This window comes from Sander lucioperca, chromosome 2 (assembly GCF_008315115.2).
Source record: "Sander lucioperca isolate FBNREF2018 chromosome 2, SLUC_FBN_1.2, whole genome shotgun sequence".
Lineage (NCBI taxonomy): Eukaryota > Metazoa > Chordata > Actinopteri > Perciformes > Percidae > Sander > Sander lucioperca.
In genome coordinates, this window is record NC_050174.1 from 26,871,476 (window position 1) to 26,883,289 (window position 11,814).

Here is an 11,814-nt window from a genome sequence, read left to right on the forward strand (position 1 = left end):
ACAGGTATATAGCAAGATAAGTGATTGCATATGAGCCCATGTGACTGTGATGTAATAAGTTAAATGGAGTTCATGTTAAGTTGTGACAAGTCATTTTAAGTAGAGACAGTTGTGTGTGGAAGGTCTAACAGCTGATTTGTGAATTGCCTTTCTGAGAATATAGTTCCCAGTTTGTATACGGTTAGAAGATGGCTGTGTCTCAAGGGACCTTGTTATTTGTACACCCTGTGACTCTACAAATCACAACATGTAAATAGGAACATGTTGGCGTTATTTTGTCACTTATTGGGAGCAGTAGACTAGATGGAGCCGGTTACCTCCAGGATCTGTGCTAGGCTAAGCTACCGGTGGAACCGTCGGACAGAGTTACAACTCACACAGAGATGAGAAGGGTATGTATGGACTTATCTAACTCTAGGGGTTACGGTGAATAAGACAAAGTCCCAATAAGTCGGCGTGTTCCTTTTAAAGGTTAGGTAGACAACTCTAACAAAAAATATATGTGCTCTGCGACTTCCACCGCGCCTAGAGGAAAACAACCAATCAGAGCCCAAGACTGTCAATCACTGCTTGTGTGTGCACCTATGTAAACCCCTATCCAACGCGGTCATCTTAGACCCCGACCAGCAGTGGTGGAATGTAACTAAGTACATTTACTCAAGTACTAGTCTGGAATATCAAAGGATTTTAGGCTGTAAAAATAATTGTTTACCAAGTACTTGAACTTAATACAACATTTTATTGTAGTACTCAATACATACATGCTTTGTGACAAAACAGTTAGTTACAAGACCTTTGTGAATGAAATGTAAAACTTTTAAGGCCTTATTTTTCAAATATATTTAAGACATTTTAAGACCCCGCGGGTCTCCTGTTTAAGTCCTGAGCAAAGGACAGCGTTGTGTCACACACCCGGTCAGAAACACTGGTGAAATACACTCTGGTTCACGGAACAAAAACACCAAGAGCAGACTTACTTTACCACATTACCAAGGTATACAACTGCCTGATTTATTATGTTTAAATATGAAAAATACTCATTGTACCTGGAAATAACTTACAGAAGGCCCTTTAAGCAACCCAACTAAACTACTGACTTACTGTGTACTTGTACTTCAGAGGAAAACATTGTACTACTACATTTACCTGACAGAGAAATGTTGTTACATTGCAGATTCAGGTTTTACTCACAAAATATCCCAATTAAAATACAATGCATTATTATTCATTCATTTATCCAGCATCATATTAGAGTTGAAAGCTCCTCCTTGAACAGACGTTAGTAAGTTAGTAGTAAGTAAAGTAGTTAGTAAGTAAATTGAAGTACATTGTCCGTGCCCGGAGCAGTGTTGTAGTACTCGAGATCGATCTTAAGACCAATTTTTGAAGGTCTCGTCTCAGAATGGACCGCATTTTTACTGGGTCTTGTCTTGGTCTCAGATAAAGAGGATTCGCGATTTTATTTCAAGACTACACCTGCAGGGATTTCACTAAATTGCCTGTGCATTGTCTGATTTATGCCTATGTGTTAAAACTCGCCAATGCAACCAATAACTTGACTTATATCTAATTTGAAATATGTAACCGTAAACCCCCCTCTCCCTGCCCCCTTTACACGCACTCCCAAGAAAGTGAATGCAGGAGACAGGAGAGGAAGCTCTGGCTGTCTAACACAAATCTGGTCATGGTCTTGACGTGGTCTCAAACCTCAAAGGGTCGGTCTTGTCTCGGTCTGTGTTTGGGAAAAAAAAAAATCAAATATCAGGATATTTTTTACCAAATACATCAATGTTGATATTGCGGCGATGTTGTAGGGTTGACTATAGGCATGGGCCGGTTACCGGTTTCAAGGTATACTGTATGTGTAATACAACATGTGTTGTATTACACATACTTTACTTTATATACATATTAACGTGTATGTTGAAAAAGTCACGGTTTCAAAACAACTAAAATTTTCCGTCGTACCGTTCCTGAGGTATGAGCTGTTTTTTATGAGTCTACAAGGACAGAAAGTGCAGTTTAGAAATCCCTCTCCCTGCGAGTGTGCAGTGTGTTTCAAAATAAAATACATTGTGTTCAATGGAAAAAAGTTGTTTTTTTACCCAGACATTTAAAAAATAATACATTTATAGCTGTAATTGTAATACCGTGAAACCGTGATATTTTTGCTGAAGGTTATCATACCGTCAGAATCTCATACCGGCCCATGCTAGTGGTGCTTTCACAAAATATCAACACAATGAGGGTTTTGATAAATAATCATCAATAATGTTGATATGACTATGTGGGTAAAGGCAAATAATAGAACAGCTAGTAGGTCTGGTAGTTAGGGCTGGGCGATATGGAGAAAATCAGGATATTGTCGGTATTGCGACGATATTGTAGGGTTGACAATTGGTGCTTGCACAAAATATTTGTTGAAATTTTAGATAAATAATCATCAATAATGTGGTAAACACTTTCAAGTGAAATTATAGAGAAAAAGCAGAAGCTCGGTCCCCTTTTTTAGTTTGAGTCATGATCGTGGGACATACAGGAGAGATTTGTCCTCAGGCTACATCTACACGACTACGTTTTCATTTTTAAGCTGCGTTTTGAGACAAAACGACCTCCGTCCACACAGGAGTTTTAGCTCCAGTAGCAGAACTAATCTGCGTCCATATTAACACGTCTGACATCACATATCACATGACCGGCATGTGAGAGCCAGTGTAAACAGGAAGCAGATTGTCTGACGTTACTCTGCAGTTGAAAATACAGAAAATCCTTTGGAGAAAGAACAACAATGGTGAAAAGTAAGAGCAAGGATTTATTATCTTGGAGCGACGACGAGTTGGAACTGTTACTGAAAGGTCTGTAAGCTACCTAACTGATAAGACTGACCGACGTACGTCCTCATTTCCAAAGGTCTCCGTTTGTGCACGTTCATGCTACAAAGCAACCCTGGAGTTTTCAAACCAAAACGGGGGCAGCAGTGTTTCCAAATGTCTCTGTTCTAGGGGCTCGGAAACACAGCAGTAGTAGGGCGTAAACGTAGCAAAACACATTATTTTTCAAACCAAAACGTAGTAGTGTAGATGCGTGATAGCGTGTCTCGCTGAGAAGTCAAGACCATAAACCTGGGTGTTTTATTTTGAAATTTGTTTTATTTTGTAAAGTATCCGGCTGCGCTGAGGCCTTCCTGTATGTGATTACCTGCCTGGCTTGACACATTCGCTCGCAGAAGAAATAGAGGAGACGCCGAAACGATTGCTGCAGTCGCTCTGCAGCCTGCTTCGCGGCTATTAGCGGCTTTTCTGCATCCGGTGTGTTTTCTGAGTCTGAATGTAATGAAGGTGTGAATTACATTTTCCATGTCATGGAAGGAATGTGTTCAATGACACTAAAAATTAAAAGTTTGTAAACTGTCCATGCTTCAAAAAGGTGAGTCTCATCTAATATGATCCTCGCCACCAAATTAGACTAGGGATGGGGGGGTTCAAAATCGATACAGCATATATGTGTCGCAATATTTTCCGTGGCAATACCGTATCAATGCACATACGCAAAGTATGGATCTTTTATTATATAAATTGCACATGAGAATTTAACGTTTTGGTACTAGAATAATAAATAAATTGCATTTTCATCCCACTAGATGGAAAATTGAAGTGAGATGAATAAACAGTGAAATGTATGTTTTTGAGATGAAACAGATGTTGACAACGTTTTCCTTTGGGGACATCATTTGGAGTTGGAAACAACGTAATAAATTGCAATATATTGCAGAATATCGCAATATGTTTAAAATCGCAATAATATCGTATCGTTACAAAAGCATCGTGATGATATCGAAGCGTGGGACCTCTGGTGATTCCCACCCCTACTGCTTACACATATTGACCAACAGAACAATATGAATTGACTTAGTTTCCAAATATTAGTTGTTCTATATTTAGTGCTTCAAACTAAAATAAAAACTAAGGTAAGTTGGTTGATTTAAGGAACATCAAAGTACATTAAAATAACATTCATTATCCCATAGCCATAATCTGTGTAATGTAATATGTCACCTTAGCTCTACATGTACAGGGTGTGTTGACAAACCTTAAAGTGACTCATTCAATTCCCTTGACTCGGAGTTCATCTCTCACTCGGCTGAGATAATCAGGGTCTGGGTATCCATAGCTGCCAACACAACAACAGAAACTCAGTGACTTCATATGGACTAGTCGTGTGCAGTAGTTAGAGCTGTTCCAAATGTTGCTTCACAATTCATTGTCTCAGAAATAGTTGAGATTAACAGTAGTAAAATATATATATATATATATATATATATATATATATATATATATATATATATATATATATATATAATTTTTTATAAAAGTTTTGAATGAATTCCAGGATACATCTTTTGATTATATCACTGTCATGTGACCCAGATAATGTAATAATACAGGTACACAGTCTATGAAGTAAACCACGCCTCTTTATTATCTGTATAATCAAGAGGCATTGTTTATCTGCATTCCCCCCCCTTGTAATTTTTGTTGCTATGAACATGTATAGGATCAGTGCCAACAACTAGCATAGCTTTAGCTCAACAGTCCGACCAATAATTACTTTAATAAATAAATTACAATTTGGCATATCTAAACAAAATCAATAACTACCATCAACAGTCATACCTCTTAAGACCTTAGCTAATGTTAGCAATTCATTGCGGTTAAACAAAGAAACTGCAATTATGTAAAAAATAATAACTGTTACAGGCTTAGCATTAGCCCTTAGGTGTGCTTCCTGTCAAATCATATGAGAATGCTGTGCTGATCATTTAGCTCACAGAAATAAGTTTATCTTGCCATAAATACAAAGATGTACAAATAAAAGGTTTGCATGCAGTACAGGAAATACACAGAAGGCTTGTATCATGTGGATGCGCTGACAGTTTTGTTGTCATTACTTAGAATTCCTCATGGGGGAGACAGAAACTACACACTATAGCTTTAAGACTTTTTAAGACCTTTTTAATACCATTTAGAATGAAATTTAATACCAACTTCATGAACATCCTGGCAAGAGTATGTAGGATATAATGGAATATCAGAAAGGGTTTTAGGCTATTAAAATAACTGTTTACCAAGTACTTGAACTTAATACATGTTATTGTAGTACTCAATACATACATGCTTTGTGCCGAAACAATGAAGGAGTTAATTCATCTTATGAAATGATAAAACAAATGTTAGACCTTTGTGAATGAAATTTAAGACTTTCTTAAGAAATGTAAGACTTTTAAGGTCTTATTTTTCAAATATATTTAAGACATTTTAAAGACTTTTAAAACCCTGCGGGTACCCTGATATTGCACTAGTCCAAATTGCGATTAATTGTGAAGCCCTAATGTAATGAACATCAATAAAATGTCATGTTGCCCAAAAAGAGTTCTTACTGAGTCGGCCCCCCATGTGTGGAGGTTTTGTGGTGAATATCGTTCCATGTGACCATGTTGTTCCTGCCGCTGGTGGTGGAGCGACCCACAGTGAAGACCAGTCTCTGATCAAAGGCCCGCCTCAGCAGTTTCAGGATCTGTTGGCCCTCTGAGGAGTCAGGGAGATAGGCTGTACGGGATGCACCTTCATATGGCTGCCCGGGGTTAGGATGCTCCTCCTGCAGACACACAGGAGAGCTCGCTCTGCTTAACGATGGAAGTTGGTTTTCAAGTGACTAAGGGTCCACAGCTTTTTTTAGGACCAGTTGGTTTGATTTTAAAAGACAGACATAACATGAAAAAACATATCGATGTCGATATTTTGCGGCAACTATTGGTGCTTTCACAAAATATTACACAATAGGGCTGAACGATTTTTGAAAATAATCTAATTGTGATTTTTTTCCCAAATATTGCGATTCGATTATTTTTTTAAGCTCTTTGTCTTCTGTATTATTCAACAAAGACAAACAATAAATCATTTTATAGTATGAACAACACACAATTACACACTAGACAGTTACATAAGTAAAAATATAGTATATATATATATATACACACATACACACACACACACACAACAGTGTATTTTTTACAGTGCACAGAGAGGAGCTGCCTCCAGCCCCTCCCCCTCGTGAAGTTGCATGCGGCCGTGTGTACTTGTTCAGAGAGGCTATCGTTACGTTAGCTAGTTGCTGGTGTTCTTGCCGTGGGATTAACTGTACTAATAAAACTGTTGAAACACCGCGGCCACGCTGCTGTGAAAGCTCCCCGAACGTCATTTATCAGTCTGGTTGTTACCCCTCTCAGTGGCAGCTCCTCCACTCATATCTTTATAACGGAGCTAACTGCTAACCGGAGCTAACCGCTAATCAGAGCTAATCGTTGCTAACAGAGCCTTCAGTTCTGCGTGTCTGTATCCATTAACTGCATGTATGGACTCGAGCCCGAATAAAACCCTTCATTTTATTAAAATGGCTGTAAAAGTTTTAAACTACAACTCAGAGTTGATTGAATGACAGAAATCTGCTCAAGGTACGACGTAGCGTTAGCGTGCTAAGTTGATGCTTTCTCTGCGGAGTGCAGACTGATTTGCTCTCGCGAGTCATGTGACCAAATCGCAGCCTTTGCGATTAGGAAATCGCATTTTAACATATCGCGATATTATCGCAAATGCAATAATCGTTCAGCCCTATTACACAATGAGAGTTTTGATAAATAATGTGGATATAATGACTAAGTGGGTAAAGGTAAATAATAGAAAAGCTAGAACAGTCTGGTAAGTTCAGAAAATGACATCACTTTACTGTAATGTAGCCTTTAAAACCAAGAAAACACTTGTCATATCACGATATTACCATATCCAAAATGTCAGACGATATCTAGCCTCATATATTGATGTTGATATAATATCGATATATTGCCCAGCCCTACTTGATACTCTGACAGTTCAACGATGTAAGAGTCTCACTGGGATGCTTCTGGTGGTCCTGTTGTTTTGAGACCAAAGTTCCTTTGTTCAGTGATGACGACGGAGACAACTCCACTCAAACACTGTGAGAAGAGCTGAAAGCTCCTGGAAAAGCTAGTAAGTACCTTGAGTTAAGAGAAGTTTTTTGTTTTTGTTTTGTCAAATACTGTTTTCAAGGTGAAAAGTGAAAATTTAAATTAGAAGAGTTTTTCGGTAGTCCTACCTTTTGGATGCCACTTGGAATGTAATAATGGATGGTTATTGTTCCATATTTCTCATATCCAGGCAGAGATGCGGAGCTTGTGGTGGACCTCATCTCGCCTCCATCAGGTTGTGTCCCTGTCAAAGTGCCGTACAACTCTCCACACGTCGGGCACACAGGCTTGTAGTCAAAGGCTGTTTTCAGACAATTTCTGCAGAACGAGTGCTTGCACCGCAGAGTCTTTTTCTCGGCGGTTGCTATCGGTTCCATACAGATTGGACATGATTCTTCTTCGGGATCTTTGCTGTGTGTAGATGAAGGACCCGAGGTTCTGCTGCTTGGAGCCTCTGCTGGACCTTTGTTCACTGGACTCTTGCTAGAGCTCGGCCTGTTTTGTGAAAGGAACTCTTTTAAGTTAGCAATGTGCACAAAAGGCCCGATCACAGTTACTTCAGATCTTCTGAGGCTGGGCTTCAAGAGGAGGCATGGAAATCTCCTCTGCAGTTCTTTGTGGTCATGCGGACCCACAGGGACAGATGTGACCTGCAGGTCAGAGGCAGTCCGCTGGTAAAATGTGATGAATCGCTGTCTGACAAAGTCAGCACGGACACGGTGCGAGGAGCCATGGTGCGATCTGAAAGTCACCTGTACTGTGCCACTGGGTTTATTGTGTACGGTTCTGGGTTCAGGCTGTGTTTCAATGGCAATGCTGTTCCCTTGAATTTTCTCAAGTTCTTTTGCACATTTTAGCTCAATGTAGTCCATAACAACCCCCGATACTTCCACAGGTTTGACATGAGGTGAAGCATGCTCGTCCTGCTGACGGGTTGATCCGTGTGTGATGGGACTGAAGCTATGTCTCTGCGACAGTTTGGTTGCCAGCTGCTCCAGCTCCTCATAGGTTCCTCTCACTATGTAGCAGGAACCTTTTTTCTCAAGACTGTACGGTTGAAGGATCCTCATTAAGCTTCCAGAGTCTTCGTAAGTTTTATCAATGATGAGACAGATGTCTGTGATAAACTGCAAAAAGACAGCTGAAGTTAGCCATTAGCCACATACATACAATCACCTAAAGGATTATAAGGAACACCATACTAATACCGTGTTTGACCCCCTTTTGCCTTCAGAACTGCCTTAATTCTTCGTGGCATTGATTCAACAAGGTGCTGGAAGCATTCTTTAGAAATGTTGGCCCATATTGACAGGATAGCATCCCCCACACCATTACACCACCCCCACCAGCAGCCTGCCCAGTGGTAACAAGGCATGACGGATCCATGTTCTTATTCTGTTTCTCTACCATCTGAATGTCTCAACAGAAATCGAGACTCATCAGACCAGGCAACATTTTTCCAGTCTTCAACTGTCCAATTTTGGTGAGCTCGTGCAAATTGTAGCCTCATTTTCCTATTTTTAGTGGAGATGAGTGGTACCCAGTGGGGTCTTCTGCTGGTGTAGCCCATCCGCCTCAAGTTGTGTGTGTTGTGGCTTCACAAATGCTTTGCTGCAGTAACTGAGCAGATTGTGAAATACTCAGACCAGCCCGTCTGGCACCAACAACCATGCCACGCTCAAAGTTGCTTAGATCACCTTTCGTTCCCATTCTGACATTCAGTTTGGAGTTCAGGAGATTGTCTTGACCTGGACAACACCCCTAAATATATTGAAGAAGCTGCCATGTGATTGGTTGATTAGATAATTTAATTAACGAGAAATTTAACAGGTGTTCCTAATAATCCTTTAGGTGAGTGTACATACATCTGAATGCAGTGTGCATCGTTCTACTCAGACATTTGGATGAAATTTTTCTCTGATGGTGATGCAACAATGTGATACGGAGCATTACATTATAAACTGGGTGAAACAACTCAAGAATGATAGGAAATATTTTTAGGAAGAGTCAAACCCTCTGCGTCAGAGTTTTGATACTGCTGTGCCTTGAAGCTGGGGCCAACTTCTCCACCTGTCTGTTATTTCTGTGTTCCTTTAATTGTAAAGTGTACTGAGACCATGTCTTATGGTGATTTTACACTTTGAATAAATGTGATTGATTGATTGAAGACGGTCTAGTCTCACATTGATCAATTCCAACGGTGTGTTCAGGTAGGTCTTGTTTTGTCATCTCGTGAAGTCAAAATTTTACCACCAAGAATTTTCCCTCGAACAGCTATCATTTCATAACAACCTGAGAAGAACTCTGACAGCAGAGTTTACCATTATCATTATTATAAATAACAATAACAGTAAATGAGGACCTATTTGTGTGGCACAGCTTGATTTTACAACATTGTGGGCAGTGGGCAACATGCGAGGGTAAAGGTTAACGTTACTGGCGTATTCATTTGAATTTGCGAGCTTTTATTTTGAAAGTCAGACGTCGAAAACAAGGAACGGGTAACCTTACTTCATAGTTTTCTGGCCACCTTTTAAAACACTTCTCCCGGTAGAAAATCAAACATGTTGGTTTGTTTTGCGACTGAAATAAAAAAGGGCGAGATCAATTCGCAGGAAATGTCTACGTCTTTTTCAGAAAAACAACATGGGTAAAACCAAACCTTCACCCACTATAAAATCACTTTCTGCCTTCACATCTCACCTCCCTTTAGCCATCTTAGCTAACTAAATGTACATATGGGACCTACCTCCATACTGCAGAGCTCTTGTGAAACTGTAGCAGCGCCGTGTTGTTGTCTCTGAACAAAGTGCTGACCTGCGGCTGCTTTTTGCTTTCACTTTCGGGTTCAGGTTGTCTGCCGTGTTCACCGGCTGTCTGTTAGCGAGCCCTGTCGGTGACCGAGTAGACAACACCAGTAATGGCTGCGGCCCGCGGCCCAAGCGAAGGCCCCATCCACGTGGTCACAGTTCCTCCGCTCCAGCCCCGCCCACATCCAGGACGTCAACAGTGCTGCGTTCAAAGCATGTGAGAACTTCGGGTGTTTCCCATTGTCCTGTGCATTTAATAACCCTTGTGTTGTCTTCCCGTCGACCTGCAACTTTTAGTTTTTCTGGGTCAAAATTTTAAACTAAAATTGATCGACACCTTTTCTCACGTTTTTGTCACTTTTTCGGGTTTTTTTGCGCTTTTTCTACATTTTTGTTCTTTTTCCCCCCACTTTTTTGAAATCCTTTTTTTTTTTTTTAGACATTTTGTCAATTTTTTCAGTGTTGTATGATTTTTTTTCTCCAAATGCTACAAAATTGAATAAAACACACCCAAATTCAATGAAAGTACTGAACTGATCATTTATTTTATGGAACCATCCACGTTATTTTTAATTTTTTTGACAATGTGGTTGAAAGAATCCCAAATTGTTGATATAGAAACTTTTTTGAAAACTCTTGTATGTTCTGTATGGTGCTGTGTGCCTTGGTGCTGTAGAGCAGCAATTTCTCAGTTTGGGATCAATAAAATCTATCTATCTATCTATCTATCTATCTCTCTCTCTCTATCTCTCTCTCTATCTCTCTCTATCTCTCTCTCTCTCGCTCTCTCTCTATCTCTCTCTCTATCTCTCTCTATCTATCTATCTATCTATCTCTCTCTCTCTATCTCTCTCTCTCTCTCTCGCTCTCTCTCTATCTATCTATCTATCTCTCTCTATCTCTCTCTCTCTATCTCTCTCTCTCTCTATCTTTCTATCTATCTACTGTATCTATCTCTCTCTCTCTCTATCTCTCTCTCTCTATCTATCTATCTATCTATCTATCTATCTATCTATCTATCTATCTCTCTCTCTCTCTCTCTCTCTATCTCTCTCTCTCTCTCTATCTCTTTTTGGAAAAAACATGATAGTTGCCAAGGAAAAAACATCATCCTGTAGAGCCTACATCCTATTTCATATCCACCGGTAATTGTTTTATATCTACCTACAAGTGTCTTCATCATTCTGAAGACACCCCGCCTATCTCCACACTTTCTTTTAAGTATTGACAATTGTTTTGCACGAAAAACAACACATTAGAAGTCTATAAGACACAAATTGCATTACAGTTTTTCCTCAGTCGTTTTGGTACATTTTCTCAGATCAGAATTGAAATTCTCAAAACTCCCTGTTCAATCTTCACATCATTGTGTCACTTGTGCACATCAAAAAAGCAGTTTCTCATTTCTTTGAACAAGTTGCAAATGCTTCGGTACATCCCTGCAAATGGTTATGTACAATTCTCTGCTGTTTCCTACATTATCAATTTCTTATGTCATGTTGATCAAAATGTATTATAATGGGTCTCTGTTGAATAGTCTCACCCCCCACAACATTTAGGCATTAGTTCATAGCATAAGTCTTTACATGCAAAATAGTTGAACAAGTTGTCATAATATGTCAAGCATAATTCTATACATTTCCATTATATATATATATATATATATATATATATATATATATATATATATATATATATATATATATATATATATAGCCGGAGCACAACACAATGTTACAATGAACGTCAGGAGCTGTAGGAAGACTGCACTGTAATTCCTACAGCAATGCATGTACAGGAGATGTCATATGTTCACATTTCTTTAGTGTTGTTTCCTTGTGCTATGCAGTGCTGTCTTTTCCTTTCTGTATCGCAATGACATGGTCTGTCAACAAATTACAGTTCAAACAGTAAAAGCGTAAATGTGAATCTTGTCCAGTCTCTTGCAATCAAACTCCCACA

At 39.4% G+C, this 11,814-nt stretch overlaps 1 protein-coding gene across 1 annotated transcript; it reads right to left on the reverse strand.

Annotated features, from left to right (window-relative positions):
* Positions 1-1,313: 1,313 nt before the first annotated feature.
* si:dkey-3h3.3 (uncharacterized protein LOC100144568 homolog) lies at positions 1,314-10,139 on the reverse strand. Its single transcript, XM_031300481.2, has 5 exons — positions 9,792-10,139; positions 7,171-8,169; positions 5,438-5,655; positions 4,090-4,170; positions 1,314-1,732 (listed from the first exon to the last, which is right to left on the reverse strand). Exons 1-4 carry the CDS (start codon positions 9,795-9,797, stop codon positions 4,101-4,103), a joined length of 1,293 nt encoding a protein of 430 aa, XP_031156341.1. The 5' UTR covers positions 9,798-10,139; the 3' UTR covers positions 1,314-1,732; positions 4,090-4,100.
* Between the last annotated feature and the right edge of the window lie 1,675 nt (positions 10,140-11,814).

Coding starts and splice junctions, on each gene's coding strand:
- si:dkey-3h3.3 (XM_031300481.2), bottom strand. Junction 5,656..7,170: donor TTCCAAGTGGCATCCAAAAG/GTAGGACTACCG, acceptor GTGTGTCTGCAG/GAGGAGCATCCTAACCCCGG. Junction 4,171..5,437: donor ACACATGGGGGGCCGACTCA/GTAAGAACTCTT, acceptor TTGTGTTGGCAG/CTATGGATACCCAGACCCTG.